We start from the raw sequence: 27,749 nt of genomic DNA on the forward strand, positions 1-27,749 counted from the left end.
CAGTGCTAAGTCCATGGCTATTTTTCATGATTTAAAATTCAGAACAGTCTCAGGTCGGGTGCAATGGCTCACACTTGTAATCCCAGTACTTTGGGAGGCTGAGGCAGGAGGATTGCTTGCATGTAGGAGTTCAAGACCCTGGGCAACACAAACGTTGTCTCTACAAAAAAATTTTTTAAATTAGCTAGGTGTGGTAGCACATGCCTGTAGTCCCAGATACTCAGGAGGCTTATGTGAGAGGCTTGCTTGAGCTGGGAGGCTGAGGGTGCAGTGAGCTGTAATTGCATCACTGCACTGCAGCCTGGGTTACAGAGTGCACTATGATCCCATTCAATGTAGGACCTCCAGGCCCTCCATTCTAAGGCTGGTGAGCATAGCTGTCTTAAGCAAGTTGTATCTCTACACAGCCCAGGTCATATGGAATCTCAGGCAAAAATCCTCCCAGATTACATTTTCTGACAATTTAGTGTCATATATGAAAAGCATTCAAGAGTTGACAGATGGCAATGGCTTGAACACCCCAACTGTGTATCTCTGCCCCTTGGAACCTAGGCCTGTTGTGCAAGCCTAGATTCTCTTTCCTTCCCCTCCCCAGGATCAAGTGTCAGCCAGTTAGATATCCATACCTTGACAGTTCTGTGATGTTGGAACAACTTGGTTCTTGCAGAGGGTTGGCAGGTGGTCACCAGGGATCAGGGAGGAAGGGGTGTGGCTTGCAGGAAGCGGAAGATCTGGACTAGCAAATAAAGAAGGGGACCCACGTGAGCAACGCTGGACACTAGGAATGAGACTGAGACCTGTGGGATCTAGCAAGAAGCCCAGCGTGACCAGCGACACGATCTATGCTGGGGACCACTTGGGAGAGCCAAAAGCTTTGGTGGAGATGAATGGAGAACATCAACCTAAGTTCAGCATCCTCCTCTAAGCTTTGCAGACGAATCCTAAAATGGTCAACCTCTCCAGAGGGAAGAACGGCAAAAGGCTCAGAGGACCCACAGTCCCCTTTATTAGTGTAAAGCACTAAGAGGAATCATAACAGCATTTAGCCCCAGGCACAGGCTCGTGTTCCCCCGCCCACTATGGCCGTGTTCTGATACATGAAGAATGGCGGCGAGACTCCAACTCTTATGTTTTTGAAAAAATTTATTTTATACTCTTAGAAGCTAAGAACTTTGCCACGCATGAACCAAATTTAGAATTAAGGTTCTTCCCTAGTGTATCTACTTCCTTTTGAAATTTTATAAACAAGATTTTATACACAAGAGGTAGCAGAGGAAAATTCCAGTCTGCTTGTTCCAAGCTCAGAAGGTAACTGCACACACCTCAATGTTAGCAGGGAAGGTGGGGCAGGACAGGGTAAGTTTGATGATACGGTGCTCTAGTTCCTAAAACTGATTGTAGTTGTCAGTGACCGTGTGAGGACTCCAGGAGAAGTCGTGGTGAGATGCCCGCTGGGATGCTTGTTTTCTTTCCCAGGATGCCTTCAACGGGCAGAATCGGCCATCCTAAGATCGGCCTCACTAAGGGAGCTTCTTGAGAACACACAGCATTATTAAGTTAATTGTGCAATTCCTGTTCTGTTTGCAGACCATTTTGAAAGGTTTATAAAAACATCTTCATCCAAAAAATTGGCAGTAAAAATGACAACTCTTCCAAGGTAAGCCTGTCATAATTGTCACTGTTGTACTACATTAAAAAAAGTCATCAGCAGGTTCATTGACTGTAGCTGTCAGCAATCAAGTGGTTACCAGCAAAGTGAAAACGATGGTCATTGCAGCAACAATATAAGCAACATGATCTGAAGCGTATAATATACACGGCGGACGATCCTGATGAAGCTTTTCAGTGAGGACTGCAGGTCTGGGGGTGTGGAAGGCGTTGTTTCCATAGGAAATAAGGGGACTAGAAGTGGCGATTTCACTCCTGATTTTGGGCTCCTGAGAGTGCAGTTGCCAGCGATGACATCCCAGCGTGGATCATCGCCAGCATTTCAAGGTCATGTCCCACACAATCTCTTGGTGAGGATGCGGGTGGAGAGAAGGTGAGAATAGGGTAAGGGAAACAGTAGGACAGGAAGTATTCACGTACTCAAAACCAATGTTAGAACATCACATTTCAAACTGCAAGAACACTGGAACTGTCTGAAGTTTGCCACTCGCCTCTGTCCATTGCTCTAAGGGCACAGTTCTGCTCTTAAGTGCTGGCCCTTCCATCTTTTCAGTGTGTTTGACAAAAGGCCATTGCCAGCCTCCAGCAAGTCACAGAATAACAAAGTGAAGTCTGACGGCACAGAAACCCTCACTGCCAGAGAATGAAACGACTGGGCCAGGGTGAGAGCACAACGAGACGCCATCTGCCTGGTCACATGCCCACACAATGCCACAGCAGCCAGACAGGCACTTCGGGCCTGGCTGCGCCTCTGTGACTTGGCAAATCTAACTGACAGTGAAAACCTGGCACTTCCTGAGGCTCCCTAGTTCTGTGCATGGTGAGATGAAAATAAGGCAGAACCTGTAACTAAAGGCAAAACAGGGCCGAAAATGTGAGCAATTCAAAATACAAAATGTACAAAATATATATGAAATATGTGGGTGTAACCTCCCCCACCATAAAAGGGAGCTGGTATAAATGAGTGAATGGTGCTATACTTTGCAAATACAACTAAATGAATGGTTATTCAATTGCTTTATATTTATTTCTGGGAAAATAAATCTTAAACCTTGACTGTCTTTTCAGTTAATCAGTCATGTTGAGGAGAAACAAATTCTCAAATTCCTTCTCTGCATTACAATTACTACGAAACTCACAAGCAGTGTGTACCAACTCAAATAGTTAACTTCATATACAACCAATACCAAGGGTTTCAGTAATTATGTTTTAAGCAAAAGCAAATGATTGCAGATCACATGATTTAAGACTACAGTTTATTCAATATGTCTCCAAGCATTAAAAAGATAATTCTGTGAAGTCAAGCGCAGTAAAATTATAACTTAAAGTGCTTTTATTTTGCTGTTTTTAAAATCTGTTTGGGGAATAACTCATAAGTGACTGATGTCAAATAACGCACCCTGTACTTCTGGAGAACACAACATTTTCAAAATTGCTCTTTTAATATCAATTATATCAGAAAATACCTTCAAGAGCTTAATGTTTCCCAATTTTTGATCCTGATCCTGGTAACCTTTCATCAAGATCCAAGCTTATGCGTAGGGTTCGCATCTAGACCCATCTGAAGTTCTATACAAATAGGGAGACATATTAAATACAAAGGTCTGTGTAAATTGACTTCTTTAACGACTATTTTACAATGAAAAGGAATTTTATTACATCTTTACATAATTTTAAATTGGATATTCCTGTTTAATGTTACTGCAAGATTAAAAATTTGCCCCACCACATATCTAAAAGCAGCTTGCTTTTTTTTTCCATAAAATATAAAAACCAAAGGAATTTCTTTTGTAGCATCGTAGAGAAAGCAACAGCTTTATGCTCACTTTTGTATGTCTGTGTAACAAAAAAGTCTGCCACTGGCTCTATTTCTGAAAATCTCCACAGAAATGTGAATCCACATCTAGACCACGCTCCCGGGACAGCTGATCCACATGCCGGAGTTCTCCCACTGTCAAACAGCTCCCAAATCTTCTAGTGGCCTAAAAACGTTTTCCTTGAGAAATACACGATCCGCCCAAGTCACAGCAGCTTTCCCAGTCTAATCTCCAGGCTCTTCCAAAGGGTTCAAGTTTGAGATTCTGATTCCAAGAAGGTGCTGAGCATCTTGTATTGTGTCTTGACTCCTCTCAGGCTGGGCACGTTCCTCTAAGGATCAACATCGTCAAGGTCACTTCTCAACTCACCAATCATCATGGGAGATTCTGAACCCTGCAGAAAAGAAAAGGAAGTTAAAAGTTCATACGGTTAGAGAAAAGATTTTCTATGCTGACTTGTGTTCTGCAATTTAAACATGTCTTCATCTGGCAACTTAATGCAATGTTTATCAAAGGGCAATAAAATGTGATAACCATTACATCTAATATTTGACAATTCATGATTATATAAAACATGCACATTTCTATGATCTCATTTAGTCAGTGAAACAACCTAGTGACTTGTCTGAAGTCACAATGCCACTCTGCACTCACGTGAGGACGCAGAACAGTGATAAAGCTGGGAGAGGCATTGGTGGCCACTGTGCCCGCTTCACGCTGGGCACTGTGTGAGCCTCCCTGCCCTGCACCTGCCAAATATGGGCTCTGGGTCACTCCTGGGTCTGAAGGCTGCCTCTGTCACCATCTGTGTGGCCTTTGGCTTACACACTTGGCGAATCGTTCTGAATACTCACTGTATGCCGTGGGACTGATCTAGTTGGAGCTGGGGTGGGGAGGAGCCAGGACAGTCTCTCTAAAGTGACAACCTAAGCTCAGTGACAGTTGGGGGTGAGTAGGGGGGCCCTGAGGTGGAAGGAAGAGAGTATACTTGATAAATAAAATTTAAAAAAATGGGCCAGGCACGGTGGCTCATGCCTGTAATCCTAGCTACTTGGGAGGCTGAGGCAAGGAGAATTGCTGGAACCTGGGAGGCAGAGCTAGCAGTGAGCTGAGATCGCGCCACTGCACTCCAGCCTGGGTGACAGTGCAAGACTCCATCTCAAAAACAAAAACAAACAAACAAATAAAAAATCAGAAAATGGGGTGGGGAGGTACACAGGGGGTAGATCAAGCAGGACTATGTTGAGGATTCTGGCTTTTCTCCTCATAACAAAGGAAAGTCTTTGAAAGGTTTTAGTGCATGAACTGGAGAGAAGCAGGAGTGGAGGTGAGGGGGTCCTTCCTTACAGACATGAGGAGAGAGAGGCTGATGACAGGTAGAAGAGAGCGACGAGCACCCTTTCAAAGGGAACTGTCCGCGATGACATGGGGGTGCTGTGTGTGAGATAAGGAACACTGATGGAGGGCCAGCTTTGGTGGGGGCAGGGAGGAGACAGGTAGAAGAGAGCGATGAGCACCCTTTCAAAGGGAACTGTCCGCGATGACATGGGGGTGCTGTGTGTGAGATAAGGAACACTGATGGAGGGCCAGCTTTGGTGGGGGCAGGGAGGAGTCGTTGGGCACATCGAGCCTGAGGTTTTTAAGGTATGCCAAGTGGAGAACATCAAGAACAAGAGAGCTGGATGTTCATGTTCAGAAATCCAAGGTGGACACAGGTCGGAGACTCCACGAACCTTTAGTGGTGGCCTAGAAGAGGTGGTATTAGGAAGGAGACAGAGAAGGAACAGCCAGAAGGGTTTGAGGAAAACTACGAGAGAGAAGTGTCAGGAAAGCCCTGGAAGAGTGTTTCAAATGGGAAGAGCGCCAGGAGCGCCAGATGCGGCCGAGCACTCAGCTAAGATGAGGCCTGAAAGCTGCAGGCCACCTGTCACTGCAACTGCTGAGTGGGAGAAAAGAGGGAGTCAGCAGGGAAGAGGCTGAAGAGCGAGTGAGAGATAAGAAAATGGGGCAAGTTAAGTTTAGAGAATTAGTTGAAGTTTGGCTGCAAAGAAGAGGAAAGAAGGCAGGGGCAACAGGGAGAAGAGAGGCTTTGACAGGGCAGAAGAGAAGCCAGTGTGCTGAGACGCCGCTGGGAAGGGTCTGGCAGGGGGGAGCATTCCGGATACTGAAGAGTTACATACACACTAGAATGCAAAGCTCTGCCAAGGTGGGCGGGGATGAGTGCTGGGGCTTTAGGTGGACAGAGGCAAATTCCTACTGTCACAGGAGAGGGGACAAGAACAGTGCAGATGCTTGGGAATTAGTGGCTGTAGGAGCTTTCCTGTGACAGCTTTTATTTTCTCTGCAAATGAAATAGGTGATGAGGTCATGTGTGGAGTGACCTTGGGCTAAGTCACATCACTGTGCTGGGCCGCAGTTACCTTTCTGTGAAATCAGGGTGACAGCTGCCTCACATAGTGCTTATGAGGATCGGAAAGATAATGCTTAAAAAAAAAATGACACCCACTACATCAGTAACATTCATTTAATGGGGCCTATTCTGTATCAAGTACTGTGAAGGGACCACAGAGGAGACCGCTGTTAAGGAAGGTTACAGACTATTGGAAAGATGTAATGATTGCATTGACACTTAGTTCAGTGTTTGCACACAGTGGGTGTTCAATACATATTTATTTTCTTTTTCCACTATCATGATTGGTATTAAAGCTGTTTTTTTTTTTTTCTTTTTTTAAAATAAATGTCAAAATTTTCTTGGACTCCCCCGGAAAGCAGGTATACTTCAAGAACATGGCAGCTTTTCTTTCAAGAGTCCACGTTTCCAGGAAGGCTGGTGAGAGCAAACGAGGGACTTTCAGTAACCTGGCAAGGCAGAATAAAGTGAACGAGCTGGAACAAATCCACCTGTGGCCCGGCTTCATCGGGACTACCTACAGATTGATCAGGGTGGCCAGCCAGACATCTCGAGGCTTTGCATTCACTTCACACTGCAGCACTGCTCAGCCCCGTAAACACACGCTTAGTGCGTGCTAAGCTGAGATCACTAGAGGGCAGTGCTGGTGTCTCTTTGGACTCACATTCCAGAGGAGGCATCTTGTTTTCCTCAACTGTGGAAATTCTTTTTGGAAAGCTTAAGAGCAAGGCTGCCCTTTGCACACAAGGACATGCTGACAGTTATACCTGCTGTAGATGCCTGTCTCCGTTCTCATTGGCAGGACTGCTCTCCGACCCATTACTGCTTCCTGATTGCTCTTTTTCATTCAACAAAGCTGTGGCATACGCTAATGTGTCCTGCAGAAGATTCAAACACAAGATGACAAAGTTAGGACCCATTCAGTGGCAGCAGCAACCACCAGGGAAGACTACCTTTCATGTGACCTTCCACTGTACCGGAGGCCTAAGAGTGAGGCCTTCATCACAGTCACCAGAACCCCCTCAACCCCTGTCCCTTTTTGGGACCAGACTGCCCAACCTGTATGACTTTCCTTCTAGACATATAATCTGCACATATTTGCATAAGTGTACATCAATCTGTTGTCTTTTCATAGAAATCCAATTGTTTCTTCTGCTTGTTCTCATTTTCAACTCATCTCTCTCTTCTCAGAGGTTGCAGTTTCTGAGAAACACACTGAGAATCTTCCGTAAGGGATTTAGACCACACAAAAACGAGAGACAACTCTCACCTGAGCTGAAATGGTTCGCTGAAAGGTTTTTCCAGTTGATGTTTCATTAGAGACATTACTCTGTGGTGTCCAATAATGTTCTGACATCTGAGATGAAAGGTCAAAAATAATGCCATCAGAGGTGACAAATAAGCCCCCATGAGTTCACAGTTTCTACCATTAGATATTAAGAGTCTTAAAAGCATCCAAAGTAGGCTACAAGTCTACCCAGACCTTCCATCACATAAAGTGATTCAAGACTTCAGTCAAATATTGGTGCTTATATCATCATCATCCCTACCTTTTCCCCTAGGAAGTTAAGACATATGTATTAGGACAAATTTAATGCACACAAGATAGAAACTGTACCAAAGAAATGTTTCAAATCTGAAAACACTTTAAGGTCAGTCTCCATATTCAGTTCCAGAGATTTTTCCTGACAAGATGTGCTATTATTGATTCCTGTGTTACAGCTAGAAAAAGTCAACGTTTAATTACCTTCTTCTGTAGCCACTGCACAGCCCAGCTCCAGTGGTGGGAATTCTCCTTGAAGTACTCCTTAGCTGCAGGACACCTGATGACCGAGGAGATTTTTATTAGCCAAATTCTTTCTTTCCTTGTTCCTAGTGCTTCATTGTGAAATGTAAATGCTAATTTCATTAAAATTCAGTTGTCTTTATATTTGTGATTCTACTTAAATGGGGTTCCTAGAGTAGTCAAATTCATGGAGACAGAAATTACAACTGCTTCCCCTAGGGGCTGCGGGAAGGGTGGAATAGGGAGTTAGTCTTCAATAGGTCCAGAGTTTCAGTTTCAGAAGATGAAAAGAGTTCTGCAGATGGACGCTGGTGATGGTTACGTATCAATGTGAATGTACTTAAAGTCACTGAACTATACACTTAAAAATGGTTCAAATAGTAAATTTTGCGTTATGTACATTTCACCACAATTAAAAAAAAGAGCCTTCATTTTGCAGTCAATCAGCTTGTGTTCAAATTTTCACTCTAGGATTCTAGGCATGTCACTTAAACTACCCATGATATATGACTCACAACTGCACTAACTTCATGAAGTTGTTACCAAGATGAAATAAGATAATATAGGCAAGGTTCTTGAACAGTGCCTAGGTTCACAAGCGCTCAGGAGCTACAGGTGACATGATCTGAAAGGCTATTCTGAGGTTAGGAGGCTAGAGCCTGAAGAGCTGGTGGCTGGGTTACATTAATGCGAGACCTTGAGTGAAAGCTCATGAACTCTTGCTCTTAAAGCCTCCATATCTGCCCTGATTCCTGCCTTTCTGACATAAGGCCTGATGGGTGAGCTTTTCTGGGCCACTCTTTCAATACTTCCCCTCATATTTTTTTGACATCATTCAAATAGGTTTCTGTAACCTTCCAAGCAAGCAGACCCTGACTGAGTCAGATTCTCCAGGTATCAAAACCGGGCACGTTTCCCTTCTGCTCATATGTGACTTGTAATTAAAACACCATTTCCTCCCTGCATTTTAATTCAATACTTACTTTTGAGCAAGAGTGACAAGAAATTTGACACACTGGTAGCAGCGACTGCTGTCCACATGATTACTGTGATGCATCAAAGCTGAAGGAAGAGAAAAGGACATTTTAACAATAAAAGACTAAACTGAAAGTGGCTCCAAGTAACAACAAGCTCTCCTGTTCTAAAACAATTTTAATAAACAGATAAAGAACAACTTAACTAAAAGCATGGTGGTGTTTGACCCCATAGAATCCCCAAATTCTAATGAGCAGAAACCCTACTTTAAGTATGTTAAAAAGAAAAAAAACAACGACAACAAAAAACATACATGGTGCTGCAAATTTGATTTTAGGAACAGGAACAAAACTTTTACTGCCTAATTATTCACCTAGAGACTTTTCCACACATGGTATTACTGAGAGTAGTTATAACACTTTTAGTTTGATAAATGAAATTTTATGATACTAGGGTCAGTTCAGCAATTATCACCTGCTCTGTGTTTTAGAGATTTAAACATAAATAGGCTGGGCACGGTGGCTCATGCCTGTAATCCCTGCACTTTGGGAGGTAAAGGTAGGTGGATCACTCGAGGTCAGGAGTTTGAGAACAGCCTGAGCAACATGGTGAAAGTCTGTCTCTACAAAAAAATACAAAAATTAGCTAGGCTAGTGGCGTGTGCCCATAATCCCACCTAATTGGGAGGCTGAGGTGGGAGGATCACTCGAGCTTGGGAGGCAGACGTTGCAGTGAGCTGAGATCATGCCACTGCACTCTAGCCTGGAAGACAAAGTGAGACCCTGTCTCAAAAAATAAAATAAAATAAAATAAATAAATAATACTTGGTCCTGCTCTTGAGGAGTTTATAGTTTTTAAGTTCCAGAGGGCCTGTGTGTGACTCTGACTAGAGTACAGCGTTCCAAAGGGTGGCCTGAAAAGCTGAAGCTACAAAACTTTTTAGCTTAAAGCTCCTTTCTACAACAACAACAAAAAAACACCCTAAATCTCTTAATACATAGCAAAATCTAAAAGGATTCAGATTAAGTAGAAATACAGGTAAATGGTGGGAGCTGGCTAAAATTATTCTTAACTAAACTTTTTCTTTTTTTTTTTTTTGAGGCGGAGTCTCGCTCTGTCACCTGGACTGGAGTGTAGTGGCCAGATCTCAGCTCACTGCAAGCTCCGCCTCCCGGGTTTACGCCATTCTCCTGCCTCAGCCTCCCGAGTAGCTGGGACTACAGGCTCCCGCCACCTCGCCCGGCTAGTTTTGTATTTTAGTAGAGACGGGGTTTCACCGTGTTAGCCAGGATGGTCTCGATCTCCTGACCTCGTGATCCGCCCGTCTCGGCCTCCCAAAGTGCTGGGATTACAGGCTTGAGCCACCGCGCCTGGCCCAACTAAACTTTTTCTAATAAATAGCTCAGGAAAGGCAATTTAGTCTTCTGAAAAAAAAGCCCTGCCAAAACAACTTAAGAGTAGACTGTGAAAATGTGGTTACGCTTGTACCATAGGTAAAAAGACATTCACATTTCATGAGCCTGGCAACATCCTGAGTCTCAGGTTTTGGTTTTTCCCTTCCCAGTGGCTACAGAGTGGAATAAAAGATTTCTTGCATCAGGGAGTGGCCATTAGCTTGTTGAAAAAAATTCACAGCACCCCTGAATCTTACCTGATCTGGTAAAAGAACCCCAAGCTACACCTTCCTGACCAAAAGAGGAGAATGTGTAGGGTGAGAAGATCCCTGGGTTTTAATTTTTCTGACCAGCATGAGGGAGCCCAGTGGCCCTGACCAGACTTCTACTGTATCAGTCACTGCAGAGCCCACCGAGAGAAGCAGGAGGCAGAACTGGCCAGAACAATAGATTATCCACATATTTACTATAGACGTTTGTGCATAAGGCCAGGCATACTTGCCTAGTAATCCATTTTCTGTCTCAAACACAAATTTGACTCGCTCTACTTGTATGGGATCTTCAATAACCTGTGAAGGAAGAAACAAAAATTAGTAAATAAAAGAAGGAACTTGTGTCATAGCCACGGGTGCTTTCTTTATAATTCTATTCCACAGATTAATTTAGTGTTTAACAACAACAACAACAACAACAGCAACAACAACAACAACAAAACCAATATAGAACAGGCATGGTGGCTCATGCCTGTGATCTCAGCACTTTGCGAGGCCAAGGCAGGAGGATCACTTGAGGCCAGGAGTTCTGAACTAGCCTGGGCAACAAAGCAAGATCCCATCTCTAAAAAACAAAAAAAAATTTAAAAAGAAATTAGTTGGGCACAGTGACATGTGCCTGTAGTCCCAGCTATTCAGGAGGCTAAGGCAAAAGGATCACTTGTGCCCAAGAGTTTGAGGCTACAATGAGCTATGGACTGTGGCTCCAGCCCGGGTGCCACTGCACCCCAGCCTGGGCAACAGAGGGAGACTCTGTCTTGAAAAAAATAAAACAAAAAAACCCCCAATACAAACAAATATTACATCACTGCCACATATCTCAAATATATCTTAAAACTAAGAGAAAAAACTATTAAGTATACTTAAAGATCTATTCATTTTCTATCTATGTGTTGCTATCAACTACATCTATAGTTCTCTGTGGGTTACGAGAACATATACTTTATGTTCCTAAGGATAAGAGGTTTATGCTCTAACTTGCTTACTAAAAATGTGTTGAAGTTTTGCTATCATAGCTGTATTTTTAGTTCTTAGTACTGAACTGTGCATGGTATAAAACTATATGAGTTTGCTGTTGATAGATGAACAATACGCAGTCCTACTGTGTATTAATCTGCCAAAGTTTGTAACAGCACTAGGACCAAAAGGAGGTAAAGAACTTGAAAAATAAGCTTTTAACAAATGGCATCTATGATGTCTTTTCTTATTCAAAACTCTTTATTAAGTGGCTATTCTGTGCCAAGGCCTCTATGAAGTATCAAGAATCCAAAGGGAACCCAGGCCCTCACTCTCTAAGGAACCTCTGGACCAGACTCTCATTAACTCATAACCAGTCACCAAATCCCATTGATCCTCTTTCCACAATACCTCTTGATCTGTCTGTCCCTTGCCCCACCACAGGCCTTGTTATTTCACACTCAGAACATTCCCAGACTCCTAAATGGTCTTCCAGTTCCCAATCTTGCATCCTTCTTTACTCCATCCTTCAATACAACTGCCAGAGGATTTTTTTTTCCCCAGCTCTTCACACTTCTGAGACTGGAAAGCATCCTACAATTGATTACATTTCAGTTTCATGGCTCTTAAAAATAGTTTTCGTAGTACGTACATACAATCAATAGTGTCTAAGATTTGATAAACTATAAAACCAGAAATGTATCTCTGAGGGTGATTGTGAAGTTTAAACCTAACATCATTTGTGCTAACACGATGCCTTCTCCACCATAAAGCCCTGGCAGGGGTTAACCATCACTATTACTCCCCTTCAGTCCCCTGCACTACAGTTGTCTGTGTACTTGTCTTGCTCCCTCACTCAACTGTGAGCTCCTAGGAGGTAGTTTTATTACTGCTCACCTCTAAATCAAATGCATTAGACACGTGACTGACATGAAGATTTGGTCTCTATAAATGCAGACCAAATGAATGGAGAAACAATAAAAAGACATATAATTTTTAATTTATAAACACCTGTTGACTAATACATCCTTAAATAAAAGTGAATCAGAACAGTTATGACTTACCAATATTTCATGAAGTAGTTGGAACGTATTCTTTAACTCATGGGGTGGAGCCGTTTCTAGTTGGTTCTGAAATATTTTTTAAAAGCATAAAAATTTCAGTGGAAAGCATATTGGAATGGCAATAAACAATGCTGGATCCACACTCTAGTTCTATCACCATCTGGCTGACCTTGGACACATCAATACCTCTTTCTAGGCCTTAGTTTCTCAAATGCTAAATCTGGGAACTGAAATAAACAACCTCTAAGGTTCTTCCAGCTGCAACACTCTGATACTTTACTACGAAATTAGGAAGGAGAAAAGAGAAGAAAGAGAAGGGGAGATTTCAAGTCACTAAACAGATCCCATTTTATATATGTCCATATCCTAGCTTATTTTCCAGAAGATGCTGGTAGACAGCTACAAGAATACAAATGAGAATACTCTTGAGTTAAGGATGCTATAAACAAAGTACACAAAAAGTCAGCTTATAAAATAGAAAAATGTGCCAAGATATACTAAGTGAAGAAGGCAAAATTCACAAAACACATTCCTTCAGCTGTTTTAATAAACTTTTTATGTATAAAAGGTGGGAAAGGACATTGTGGTAAAATACCACACTTCCAAGAGGCCAGGTATGGTACTAAGTGAGCACTTCACATATTATACCACCTCACTGAATCCTCACAACCTGTGAAGTCAGTCACAGAGGAAGGAACTGCCCAGGGTCATATAATGAGTAAACAGCAAAGAGAGGAACTTAATCACCTCTGATACAGGTCTGTACAGAAAAGGCTGAGGGAAAAACATACCATAGTAAGAGCCTAAAGACATAATCCACTAATCACCTGCTTCTTGTTAACACTACATGTATCACCACTATAAATACTGGTGCAGAAGAGAAGGCATGCAGAAGTTCTGTGGGCAGAAACCAATATATACATAGTGTAAATCCATACAAAGAGGCCTGGAAGGAAATATCAATGTAACAGTGTTGGTCCCTGGGGTAGAGTGAGCAAGGGTGACTGGTGGTGACCACAGTAGACTTCGGTCTCATTTCTTACTTACTTATTCTTTTCCTGGCCTATATTTTTTCTTTTGGCCTCATTTCTATGCTCAAATTTTTCCCAAAGAGAGTGTAGTAATTAATCTATGTAATTAAAATTAAAGATTAAAATGAATAAAATGAGCCTATAGTAGAATGATTAGGAAAAACAATTTAGGCTATGAGAACAAGCATACTGCCTTGGAGCAAACAGATGCTCTCCTAGAGTCTCACCTAAAGGCGATCTGGCTATCACTCGTTTAACTGAGGTCTTACCTTAATGAAATGCAGCATCGTGAAGGAAAAATGCTCATTGCAGAAACAGCAGTACACTACCATCTCAATGAGTGCCAAGAGCGAGCCTGTCAACTCCCGCAAGGCAAACATTACCTGGTGGGAGGACATAACACAGTCAGCTCTTCTCATGTCACAGTTAACAGTCCATCTGTTGTTGCTGCCTTTAACTGAAATCTACCCAGATTTTAAGATAATTAACACTGCCTGAAAACAGGGTTTCTTAACTGTTAGAAGTCTATAGATAGACTTCAGGGTGTCTAAGCCTGTCTGAAATTTTACACAATTCTGTGCAAATGTGCACTTTTTCAGGAGTCATTTCCATCAGTTTTTCAAAGGCAAAAGCTCCCACAATTAAAATAATCACCAATAGATCCAAAAAATATCAAGCCAAAAAAAAAAAAAAAAAGATATGTATTAAATAGTACAACCCTGTTGATTTAATTAAAAAAACAGAATTATATTGTTCATAGATTCACATATCTGTAAATCAGGTAGGGGAGAGAACTGGAAGATGGAGTTCACAGCTGGGGGCGGCTCTGCTAGAAGGGGAGGGTCAGACTGAGGATGAGCCACACGAGCGCCACAATGGAGAGCTGAGAGCAGCCCACCCACACTTCTGAGGTTTAACAACACGTGGTTCAGAGCTGTAGTATTCCAGGACCAGGGACACACAAAAGAGATTGGGGACAAAACCCTCTACAATGAATGAAATGATTCTGATGGATGAAGTGCCATTTACCTCCCTCTGGGGCCCTGATGGGTAGCTGGCTGGGCTGGGCCTGGAGGTCTGGACCTTGGCTGAATGCAGGACTAAAAATATTCTCTTCCACTAATTATTTCTTTTTGACATATAAGAAAACTTAATTTGAAATAATCATTTCTTCTCTTAACAATACTCTTCATGCCAAACATAACTACTAACAAAAAGCAATTTTCTTCAAATAGGAGAAAAAAAATGGCTTTAGAATAACAAATACATACCTCTAACAGGTAAGGTTTCCCTTCAGACATGAACAACAAGGCTTCCACCTCCTCATGGAGGGGCAGCAGAGGGCTTGAGGGAGCAATGCTAATGGGTGGTCGTTGCTTAAATAGGCCAGGAGCTTTAAGAGACCAAAGAAACAAAACAGAACCTGTCTCACCTGGTGTTACTCTACAGAATACACATCCATAAGGAAATGTGCCTCCTTCAAGACTCGCACAAACACTGAGTACTCGCACACACACTGACTACTCGCACACACACTGAGCACTCACACACACTGAGTACTCGCACATACACAGAGTACACACACACAGAGTACTCGCACACACACACTGAGTACTCACATACACAGTACACACACTGAGTACACACACACTGAGTACTCGCATACACACACTGAATACACACACTGAGTACTCGCATACACACAGTACACACACTGAACACACACACACTGAGTACTCGCACACACACACTGAGTACACAGAGTACTCGCACAGAGTACTCACATACACAGTACACACACACTACTCGCATACACACACTGAGTACACACAGAGTACTCATGTACGCAGAGCACACACAGAGTACTCGCACACACACACTGAGTACTCACACTGAGTACTCGCACACACTGAGTGTGCACATACACACTGAGTACTCGCACACAGAGTACTCACAAACACACTAAGTACAAGCACACACACTGAGTACTCACACACTGAGTACTCACAAACACTGAGCACTCGCACACACTCTGAGTACTCACACACAGAGTACTCACACACACAGTACACACACACTGAGTACTTGCAAACACACTGAGTACTCACAAACACACTGCGTGCTCACACAAGCGGATCCCTCACAGTCTAGGGATACCTAGTGATTCCCACTCAATAATCTTTCAAACAGGTAAAAATATAAATAGTATATGAAATACTGCCGAAAGCTGCCACTGAAGATACAGTGGAGAAGACACTTCCGTTCCTCAAACAGCTGTTCTCAAATAATGGTTAACACCACCTATGCTAAGCAGAATCAACCCATATGGAAGGAGTTATCTCATTTACTACAAAAACCAGAATGCATACTTTAGTTTTCGTTACAAAATTGTCTGAACTCACGAAATTAGGCAGCTTTGTCTTTTTAGATGAGTCGGAGTTTAGTAAGCAAACTGTGCCTTATAATACAACCGTCCAAGTGTTCCTCCAATGCCCCTTTAGAGAGTCAATAAGCATTTCTCTATCAGAAGGATGCTCTGTGTTTTTTATTTAGTTTCCTGACATTAGATCTTCGTAGCAGCTTCTGGGTCTGAGTTTGCATTCATGCCTTGGCTTCTACGCCACTAACTAGCTGTACAACCTTGTTACTGAACTGAACCTTTCTGTACCTTAGTTTTCGCATCCATAGACAGGACAAATACTCCTCATAGGTTTGTTACGGGGATCAAACACAGTAAGTTTAAAGCACTGTGCGCGTTAAACACAACAAATTTAAAGCACAGCACACAGAAGACATTGAAAAGCTGGTTTGCTGTATTATTACTATGGTGGTTGTCGCTATCATGACAAGACCTAGGAAGAGTATAAAAACAATACACACATAGTTTAGGACATTGGATAATCATATAGGACAATCTGCGGTTTTGCTGTATTAAATGATGACTATGTTATTAGTTCTGGGAGACAAATGGAAAATGTTACCAACTATATCTTACATTCAAATATATTTCAGTGATGTAATTTATATCTGCATCCTCTTTGTTTTTACAAAGTACTTTATCTCATTATACCTGGGGAATTATGTTTTTAGTATTTTCATTTTGCACTGAAGACAGGACGGTCAGGCTCACACAGCTAGCTAGGAGACTCCAACCCACACCATGGCTATTTTCCACACAGTAGCAGTTCAAATTAAGGTGATAAATGAGCTCTCAATTAGTTTTTAATCCTAAAGAGTTATTAAAAAAAAAAATACTTATATACCCTCTCACCTCCCCCAAATAAATGATGACTCACTTTCTCTTATGGCAAACTAGTAAAACATTATAAAGTTTAACATGAATTAAAACAAAAATTTTAAGTGCACCTCAATTAGCAAGTAGTCGAATGACAAACAAGAGATATTCATTTAATTGCTAATATTATTACTCCCCAAACTAGACAAATTCAGTAACTCTTCATTCTAAGATATGTTAGGCTTACCAACATTCCTTTGGGATGAGACATCTGAATGCAAAACAAGTAATGCCACTGTATTGTGAAGATTCCCAAATTCTCGTGCTTGTGCTGAACTCCATCGACGTATCTGTCATGAGGGAAGATAAAGTGGCTGTTAGTGTTGTCGTTAGAAATAATATGAAGAGGAAGGGACAGGGTTTGCTGGTTCATAATATTCTGGGCTTTAATTATTTCTCAGTGCTTGATAGAAGAGGTCAAAGTACAAAAAAAATCACAGGTTTTAAGCCAGCTCAAAGAGTTATATTAACTCTTATTCTAAAACCAGTCCCTTTATGGATTCACTGTAGGTACAGAGTGCTTACAATGTGCCTCAGTATAATGGGAAAAACTCTGAGGCTGGAGATCTGCAGGTCTGGCCCTGCCTCTGCCACTCACTGTGCCGTATAATGTGAGTGCGTTGTTCATCACAACAGTTATCTTGAGTTCTTCATGTACTGGCAGAGGTAAGGCCACCTCCTACCTCCCTATTCTGCCTACTTTGTGATTTTGAGGACCAAATGAAATATTAAAAGTGAAAATGTTTTCAAAAGTAGAAATGTGCTCCATAAATGCAAAACAATATTAATTTTATATGCAACTGAATTATACTGAATTTAAATCAACTGCTAGTGACAATGGGGCCTTGGATATTGAAGAGCTTGAAGTGGAAAAGGGATATTGTAAATCTCAACATAGTATCAACACACAGAGCACATGATGCTGTCAGTACTTGTTTTTCAACACTAAAGAGAAACCTGAGAGGAAGCCTAAGCCGAAAAATCTGTCTCCCTTAGCAGGAAGGAAAAGTGCCTATGCAATGTATTTACACACAGGGGAAAAGGCTCTGGCTTTGACACCAGCAGAGCTGGGTCTGAATCCGTGCTCCACCAATGCATTAGCTTTGTGACCTGGGACAAGTTACTTATCATCTCTGAGCTTTACTCCTTGCCTGAGAATGGAGATGAAGCTGCTTAATTTTGCTGAACTGAGTATCAAAAGTATACCACCACAAAGTGACCAGATGTATGGAGTACAAAATAAGTACTCTATAAATAGTACTTATTATCACTGCATGTTAGCATTTCACGTATTTTGAATATATCAAATAAAAGAAATACAATGGATGGGAGAAACACTGCAATAAAAGAATTTCAAACAGGAGAGTTGGTTTTGGACATATTCAACCCTATTATCACAAAACAATCTTGGTAGGCCGAGGTGGGCAGATCACTTGAGCCCAGGAGTTCAAGACCAGTTTGGGCAACATGGTGAAACTCTGTTTCTATACAAAATACAAAAATTAGCCAGGCATGGTGGCATGTGCCTGTAGTCCCAGCTACCAGGGGACTGAGGAGGGAGGTTCGCTTGAACCCAGAAGCTCTAGGCTGCAGTGACCCCTGATCACACCACTGCGCTCCAAAATGGGTGCCAGCAAACCTGGTGACAGAGTGAGACCTTGTCTCAAGCAAACAACAAACAAAAAAACCCAAATAACTTGCTTTTCATTTGAACGAGAGTATTCTATCCGCAATATCATTCAGTTTACAACGGCATACCTTTGCATTTGGATTCTGGCTGTGTTTTCAGCATCTGACTTAAAAGAACCACCACCGAGACAGCCTTGTCCACAGCCCCAGAGAGAAGCAGAGGATCCCAATACCACCTATTCCTTAAAGGGTTTTGAAACCCTCCCCAGTCAGAATCCATCCTTCCCTCTTAAGACTCTGTCATTAGTTAGTAACTTCCATGGGTTATTAGACGAAATTCTATGAAGAAGTTGTAAAAATAATTTAACTCCGAAGAATTTTAAAGTCTCTATGGTACTAGTACTTAGACTTTTACGAAATTCAAAACATTTTCACCTACAAAAGAAACACAGAGGCTACGAAAACCATAGCCATTCCACTAGGGATATAAAAGTAGTCCTTACCTGATTGTTTTGCCGATTGGCCCCTAGGAGGAAGCTGATCATGTGCCGCAGAGCTGAATGCCTCAGAAGAAGGTCTCCAGCCCTAATTCCTTGCTGTCACAAGATATTGAGAATAGCAAATTATATTTCTATCCAGACAAAAATTGGTTTTAAAAACAGCTATTTCTATTTCCATATAGAAAGTACTTGTTAAAATCTAATTAAAAAAACCTCCTGAGCCTCACATTGCTTCCCAATAACTACTAAACAATTAACCCCTAGTTTTAATGCAGACTTCTACTGCTATCAATGAATAACTACACGCACCTCATCAGAATTCTTACAAGTAGTATAATTCACAAGATTTTAAGAAAAAACATCATAAAAAACATACCATATAGAACTTTACCAACCAGTCTAAAATTTTTTAGCGTATAAATCTTCTGTATTAGAAAAGATATGAGGAAAAAAATTATTTACCTTTTGTACAAAAGTGTTGAACAGGAAAAGTACTGAGCACAGTTTTACAATTTTCTGGGACGTCTTTGTCCAATAGAGCAAGCAGTACCTCCAGTAACTGATGAAGGCTTTTTAGCTGGTTAGAGGAAAGATAAAATTACATGAAGAAAAAGAACATAAGACAGACATTTATAACAGGATTAATTTGAGGTAAACCACCATAAGAACAAAAGGAAAGTCTGATTGATACAATCCAGTCTCAGATTCAGGTGGACTTATGCTTTGAAGAGCAAAAACAGAATTATCCATTTTACCTTCCAGAGAAAGATTGGTACCATAGCAATAATGAAAAGAAAAGCTTAGTTTCAGTTCCTAGATTTCAGAGTCAAGGGCATGATTCTACTGCCGAGTCACATTTTCTCCAGAGCCAGTATCTCTCTGTCTCTTAAAAAAAGGTGGGGTGTTTAGGGAAGACATTTCTGAATCCCTCCCTCCACTACGTTACTTCTTCACATAATCACAGATGCAAAGAATAAAAAACACAGACACAGGCATAGGGGCTGGAAACCAAGCCGATGGAGCAAATGGAGAGCAACAGCCTGACAGAATGACAACGGTGATATCGACTCAGCCGTGAACTTACTTGAGAGCCCGCTGACGCCTCATGGAAAGCTTTGAAAAACATTTTATTTGTTTAGAAACCATTTTGGTTATGACATTGCTTCTTCTTTCCCTCCCACCCCAACTGTTTTTGGACAAGTCCCTAGAAATTCATCTGTGATCTAGAATTAAGACCAGGCTTACTACTCTCATTAGTTCGTTTCCTCTGAAGATGGTATTCAAACTTTTGCAATATTCCCATCCATCCTGTCACACCCATTATAAATACAGTAAAATTTAGCATTTACATAGCACTTCATTTTCAAAGTACTTTCCAAGATAAAGTGGGTGGCAAGTGGCACCATTTCCATTTATGGGGGGAGGCGGGGGAAATAGACATGAAAATCCATCAGCTGGGCATCAGACAGAATTCACTGAGCAAATGGCTTCCAAGTGTATGGCTGCCATTCCCTTCTCTGTCTGCCACCTGCTGTCCTGCCTTTAGAGGCTGGTGGGTAATATGCTGTGGCCTGACCCCATCTCTAGGGAGGCTGCACTAACTCTGCCTTTATCCTTTGTTTGGGTTGGTACATGGGAGGAAGGAGGAGAGTGATATAGTCCTTACGTTAAGGATTCTTGACACATCTTAGAAACTTCTACAGGGAATGGAGCAATGGCATTTGAACTGTCCTCAGCAGCTCCTGTGGCTTGCATTCTATATTGTGCATCCAGATAGGGTTTTGTTTAAAAAATGGTTCTGCTATTTAAGCTGATCAAAACCACTGCCTTACAGTAAACCTCAACTTCCTAATGACTCCCGGAATTGAGACACAGTCTTTGAGGACCTTCCTAAAGGGCATATTTGACCGCCTTGTTCATGGAACTAAGTGCTTGGGTGGCAGGCACTGTATCTGGATCAACATCCTCCTTAAAGGACTTGCTCAAAGTTGCACAGCAAAGCCAACATCTGCATTTGAAGCAGTAATTCCTAGAATCTGTATTTAGTTCATTGAGGCACAATGCCTCCAGCCAATGTTTATAAGAAGCCAATTTGTTGTGAAAATAACATTTTTCAAAGTTTTCCATGTAGTGTCAGCTGTTTGAAACAGCAAACTTGGGAAGTAACTGCTGTATCTGTAAGGACTTAACGCCCCTGGATGAATGGCACCATTTGGTTTGGTTGCCAGCTGCAGGTTTAGATCAGGAAAATAGCTTATAAGGAAAAAGACAAAGCCAGAGGTGGCTCAAAATGTCTGCTGGTCTAGATGAGTCTCTAGACACAGATTAGTCTCAGTTCAGAGAGATCTAATACAAATTCTTGAGAGAGGACTCTGAAAAGGGAGTGTTTCTAGAGAGAAAATCCCAAAGCAGACCAAAGCAGGCCTGAATTCCTGGCCTACCATGGTGTTTGGGATGTGTGGAGGAAGGGACAGAATGCCTTCTCCCTGGCATGTACCAAAAATCAGTCCACAGAAGGTGCGTTTATGTGGCAAAATTACCAGACTCCAATCCTAGGCTCTTTCTTATTACCTGTAATTTAAAACATTTGGTAAAAATACAATGTATAAATAACGTTTTAAAAACGAGACCGACCTTATCCTGATAAAACAAGGCACTGTCTAGGGTTTTCTCCAGAATGGTGGCCACAGCAACTCGTACTTCTCTCACACTGCACTCCAGTAAGAAAATCCTGAAAGAAAGAGAAAGGTGGTGTGAGAAAGCAAGATACATTTCCATAACCTCAACCTTTCCAACACAGTTCCCACCTAATAGCCAAGAAACAAAAGTAGAGTCTCCTGATACTGTTAGCGCTTACAGGCCAAGTGGAGCTTTCCCAGGTCACTTCACTTCTGCTTATTCCTGCTAACTGGAATGCCACGTATTAGCCGACAAGGCTCTGTTCAAAATTCACTAAGATTCTAAGTGGCAACTATAAGAAAGTTTAAAAGATAACAAGTACTCCCATAATGTTCAGCTCTAGAGGTATAATCAGACTCAGGTACAATTCTCTTGAAGGGAATACCTAGAGGATGCAAAGAGATCCAGAATATGGGGAGCTCTACAGAGCAAACAGTCTACTCCCCAAACAAATGGCACAGCATACAAGGGGCAGGGGGACAAAGGAACGACTGATGGTCAAAAGAGCCTTAAGAGACACAGAAAGCAAAGGCCATGTGGGGACGTCACTGGATCCTGATTTGTGCAAACTCAATGGTAAAATGACACTTCTGAGACCTTTGGACGAAATCTGAACACGGACTAGATACAAGGTGATATGAAGGAATTATATTAATTTTGTTGGTTCATGATAATGGTAAAGTACTTACATTTTTTTTTTTTTAACTTTACTGTTAGAGATGAACTTTACCTTCAGATACATGCTGAAAATTTATTGTGAAATGATATAATGTCTGAAATTTAAAATACTTGAGAGAGAAAAAATAGCCTGCATGTGGGTGTTGTGTGTGAGAGCTGAGATAGCTAAGACAAGACAGGCAAAAGTTGACAACCTGCCTGGGGCCTGGGTACAGGAAAGGGCTCATTCTGCCTACTTCTGTGTGTGTTTAAACATTTCCACAATAAAAGGCTCTTAAAAGATGTAAAGTATCCTTCATGTTAGTAGTTTGAATTCTTTACATCAATCTGTAAGCAATATTTACTATGAATTAATTTTTTTACAATTACAGTTAGGTTTAAAGAATTGCCTTAAAAGAAGGCTATACCAAGGGGCTGATCTAAAAGACAACACCTCTTCATGTTTACAGTTACTAAAATATGAATACAGTATACATATCTATTTTTTAGTTGTAAAAATGACTATCTTAAATTGTAAAGAAATAAGTTATTAGAAAAAAAGACTATTCTTCGAACAAAAAATCATAGCAATTGATAGTGATGAGTAATTGGTCTTTATAAAGAAAGAAACAAACTATAATAAACTCCATCAGGAAGAATGTAGAAGTACTTCACTAGGATTCTTGAGCATTAGGAATACTAAGAAACCAAACATACTACCCAAAGGACGTTACAGCTTCTCTGGAGACATTTAAAGGCAAGCCTGCTTGGATATAAGGGAATGAATAAAATATCTGCTATGTTCCTTCCAAATGGATGGTGTTTCTATAGCATTCTAATGCTTGCACAATGCTCAGGAGTCCTGTTGGAAAGATATTTTGGAATCAAACTAGAAAAAATGGTTATCTCTAACGCAAACTCTAAAGGGAAAGGCGTATAGCACACAGCACTTCAAAGAAATGCTTACTGCCCCTTTTAATGAATTATATGGATACATGTGCATGCATGAATAAGTATTTGGGTGTCTGCTATTTGCCAGCCTCTTTGTGTCCAGTTGGGAATGAACTGAACCTGGCTTCTGGCCTCAAGAAGCTGAAGTTGTAGTGGAGGAGATGGGCAGAAAAACAGGGAGCAGACTAGCAGGCAAACATCCGTTAGACTGGGTGACCGGGAACAGCCTCTCAGAGCAAATGTTATTCACGCTGATGTCTGAAGGAGAAGTCACTTACTATGTGAAGAGGGGAGGACAGTGTTCCAGATAAGGAATAACAGGTGCAAGGACCTTGAGGCAGGAAAATAAGCTCGGCGGGTTCAAGGAACCAATAAGCCAGTATAGCTAAAGCCTGATAAGCAGGGAGAGGGTCAAGGAAAGCCTGGAAGGACAAAAACCAGATCAAGCAAGGCCTTGTGGGTAGTGGTGAAAATTTTGGATTTTATTCTGAGTCCAATAGGATTCCGTTGAAGAATTTTTAACCAGAGAGGTAATGTGATCTAATTTGTTTAAAAAAGAACAGTTCTGTTGCTGAATGAAATAGATTAGAGGGAAAAGTGGAGATATCAAGTAGGCAAATAAATGTTTGGAGCTCAGACCTAGAGAGGAAGGGGATCAGGGATCAGCAGTTCTGAAAAGATCTCTAACTTACCACCAGACTGCCTTGTGGGAAGAGACTTGCGTTTCTGAATTCCCTGTTGTGTGTTTGTTTTGAGAGAAAACAGAGCATATTTGTATGCTGGCAGAAGTGACAGAAGTGACAGAAAATTCTAGAAAGTAAAGATGCAAGAATTAAGAATGAGATACTTAAAGGATCAACTTCCTTGAGAAGGTCAGGACATGCAAAGAGACTCATTTTGAGAGAAGAGGGGATACTTCCTCCACAATAAAGAGAGGAAAAGGCAAGCTGGAACAGACTCTGGCAGGTGTGTGGCATCTCTGGTTGGGGTAGGGAATGCTCATTTGCTAATCCGTACTTCCTCAGTGACGTTGAGCAGCTAGGAGCAGGCACAGTTGAGGAGAGTGAAGGAGAAACCCAATGGGAATAGAGGAGACGGGACACCAGAGACCACAGCAGTGCTTGCTGGAACTCCACATAAATGTTGAACTACCAAGGACAGGAGAAGCTGACTTGATGAGGATAATCAGAAGTAAAGTATAAACATTCATAGTGAGTGGAGCATTCTGAATTTCTGCCAGAAAAGCAACTTCTCTTTTTTAAATTTCAGGTACACAGATAGATGTACTATCATAGGTAATACACTACCAGCAGCTTTTTTTTTTGAGACAGAGTCTTGCTCTGTCACCAGACTGGAGTGCAGTGATGCCATCTCAGTTCACTGTAACCTCCGCCTTCCGAGTTCAAGCGATTCTCCTGCCTCAGCCTCCCAAGTAGCTGGGCCTACAGGCACCCACCACCATGCTCAGCTAATTTTTTTGTATTTTTAGTAGAGACGGGGTTTCACCATGTTGGCCAGGATGGTCTCAATCTCTTGACCTCGTGGTCTGCCCAACTCGGCCTCCCAAAGTGCTGGGATTACAGGCGTGAGCCACTGCGCCCGGCCTACCAGTAGATTTTAAAAAAATTATTTTTTAGTCACAATCCAAACACAGTTAGACAATATTGTGAACTATGGTAACCTGGGATTGTTTATCTCTTTCCACCAGATTCTGAGTCCCTGAGGGAAAAGACTTGCGTCTTTGATCCCCTTGAGCCATAACAGGGTAAGTTTAGGACCCACGTGCCTATGAGCACCTGGCAGGCAATCTGCCTCACAGGCTCTTCCTGCGGTCACTGAATACTTGCCTGAGATGATTTTAGAGTGACCTGAATAATTTCCTCACTGTTTCAGTGAAGAGAGTTTAAAACGGACTTTAAGCAGAAAAATAATTTCAAGTTGAAATAAAAAGGGTTATAAGAAACTTCAGCTCTAAATCACTGGAAGAGACACACATTTCTTTCAATTAAAAGACTCCAACACTTACTTTATCAATTCTCGTCCTTCAGAACTAATAAAATATTCAACTAACCACTGACAAGCATCAAAACTTTTTGAAAGCAATGCTTCAATGGTAGCAATCCATTCTTCAGTATCAACCCTTTAAAAAGAAGCAGAGACAGCAATGTTAGGAGCATGAGCCCAGCCAATGACCCCATGCAGTGTCACTCTTATTGGTTCTTATTTCTATCTATCAAAGTCTGCCTCTCTGTCTGTCTATCGTGGGTAGGGTGGAGGGATAAGAGATACTCAATGACTGCCCACTACCATGGCTCAGTGTACTCTGGAAACCAGTGCTTTGCATTCCTTGGCTCCTTATGCTGTGGCTCATCTTTCCCCACAAACAAAAACATGTAAAGAAGTTTAAGTCTTAGACTTTACCTGCCTTCTGCATCTTTACCAAACATCTCTAATTGGAAAAAAGGCCTGAACTATATAGCATTTTGTTTTGTTCAATTAATTTACACTTACAAAATGTCCACTTTCAGAATAACTTACATTTACATTTTTATACTTTATTGCTAAAATCGTTAATATTCTACCTTACGGAATAAAAAAATAAATCAGGCAGAAAAAAGGCATAATGACTATTCTACCCATGCCCTCATAACACCTCCCTTATATCCCTCAATGTCCCAAAATGATCATTGTGTGTAATGACCATATAAACAAAGTGGAAACAGTGTGCAACGTGTAAACAGCATGAGCAAATTTCACAAACAGAAGTGACCAAGTGTCCTTAGTTAATGCTATGCCATTAGGACATAAAAATCCATGCCATCTGGACATTAAAAGAAAGGAATACATTATTTTTTCTTTTTCAACCAAATACTAAAGACTGAGATCACTTAATACATCTTTGATTATTACACATAAAAATGAAGTTGTCACTATATATATATTTTTTTTCTCAAGAGTTTCTTGACTGCAAAATCTGTCCAAAAACCTCTCCAAACTTGGAGAAGTTGACTTTGCTAGCGAGAGGGAAAAGTCTGGGAACTTCGGTGGTCTTTTAACTCTAACTGGTCTCCTCACCCTGGGTCTCCCCTTACTCTAGGTATATTCTGCAAACCACTGCTCAATACTCTTCATTCTTCACTCATTTATTCACAGAACTACTTAACCAGAACCTATAACGTGCAGGCACCTTATAAGGTGCTGAAGATAAAAATCAATGATGAGGCCAGGCGTAGTGGCTCATGCCTGTAATCCCTGCACTTTGGGAGGCCAAGGCAGGTGGATCATCTGAGGTCGGGAGTTCAAGAATAGCTTGATTAACACAGCAAAACTCTGTCTCTACTAAAAATACAAAAATTAACTGGATGTGGTGGTGCATGCCTGTAATCCCAGCTACTTGGGAGGCTGAGGTAGAAGAATCGCTTGAACCTGGGACGCAGAGGTTGCAGTGAGCTGAGATCGCGCCACTGCACTCTGGCCTGGGCAACAGAGTGAGACTCCGCCTCAGAAAACAAAACAAAACAAAACAAAACAAAACAAAACAAAACAAAACAAAACAAAACAACCATAAAACCAATGATGAATAAGATATAGTCATGTCTGTAAAGTTTCTAAGGCAGAGGTCCCCAACCCCTGGGCCATGGACCAGTTATCAGTCTGGGACCTGTTAGGAACAGCCTGAGCTCCACTTCCTGTCAGATCAGTGGTAGCATTCGATTCTCATAGGAGCAAGAACCCTATTGTAAACTGCACATGTGAGGGATCTAGGCTGTGCATTCCCTATGAGAATCTAATTGTCCCTCAACCCTCCCTTCTGTGGAAAAATTGTCTTCCATGAAACCAGTCCCTGTTGCTAGAAATATTGGAGACTGTTGTTCTAAGGCATTACTCTGGACATACTTCCCTGTTCAAAAACCTTTCATGATCTCCCACTGAACAGAGCCCAAACTCCCTGCTCTGGTACTAAGGGCACTCAGTGAGTTCCAAACCCAACATTCAGCCTCAGCTCCAGGAGTCTCTCACCCGTCCTAGTAAAACACAATTAGTCACTCATGGTTCCCTAGGCCAAGTCTTGTCTGTTACTCAGGCTTTCCCTTCTGTCTAAAATGAGCCCTCTGTGTTTCTGTTTTGCCTTTCAAAACCCTCTGAGAACATCAGTGTCTTACAGCCTACTCTAATCTCCTTATCTGGGTATGATTTTGCCCAATTCCAAGATGTACAGAATTTATGCCCATTCTCTTTTTAGGTATTTCTCTTTTGTTTGATCTATTCTGTCCATTAGATTAGAAGTTTCTTAAAGCTAGAGAACATGTCTTAGTCCTCTGAATAAAATTAGCTAGCTGCTTTCACAATATTTTAAAATTGTAAATTCAACTTCAATTGAATTAACCAGTGCCCTTTGTCACAACAGATTATCAAAACATATCACTTCTCACCTGAGTTTCTTCTTTGTCCGTAGATAAGTTTGAAAAAGAAATTGAATAGCAAGCTGTAAGCTCACCTTTGCCATGCAAGGATAATATGGATGCTTTAATTTAGTCTAAGAGGGAAACATGAAAGAGGACGTTTTTCACAGAAGTTTTATAGATTATTACACATTGTTATGAACTAAATATGACACAATATATGAATATGATATACATACATGATAAAGTTAAATACTAATA

General features: G+C 41.4%; 1 protein-coding gene across 1 annotated transcript in view; it reads right to left on the minus strand.

Annotated features, from left to right (window-relative positions):
* Positions 1–1,128: 1,128 nt before the first annotated feature.
* Positions 1,129–27,749, minus strand: part of USP24 (ubiquitin specific peptidase 24) — a 150,815-nt gene continuing 124,194 nt past the window's right edge. Inside the window, 16 exon segments of the mRNA XM_017869403.1 lie at positions 1,129–3,879; positions 6,663–6,773; positions 7,166–7,252; positions 7,643–7,718; positions 8,665–8,743; positions 10,553–10,619; positions 12,344–12,409; positions 13,644–13,757; positions 14,646–14,767; positions 16,857–16,959; positions 18,802–18,894; positions 19,261–19,300; positions 19,302–19,375; positions 21,433–21,529; positions 25,112–25,225; positions 27,519–27,622. Of these exon segments, the coding sequence (XP_017724892.1) occupies positions 3,817–3,879; positions 6,663–6,773; positions 7,166–7,252; positions 7,643–7,718; positions 8,665–8,743; positions 10,553–10,619; positions 12,344–12,409; positions 13,644–13,757; positions 14,646–14,767; positions 16,857–16,959; positions 18,802–18,894; positions 19,261–19,300; positions 19,302–19,375; positions 21,433–21,529; positions 25,112–25,225; positions 27,519–27,622 (1,410 nt within the window). The 3' untranslated portion in view covers positions 1,129–3,816.

Source organism: Rhinopithecus bieti, unplaced genomic scaffold (genome assembly GCF_001698545.2).
Source record: "Rhinopithecus bieti isolate Rb0 unplaced genomic scaffold, ASM169854v2 scaffold_4916, whole genome shotgun sequence".
Lineage (NCBI taxonomy): Eukaryota > Metazoa > Chordata > Mammalia > Primates > Cercopithecidae > Rhinopithecus > Rhinopithecus bieti.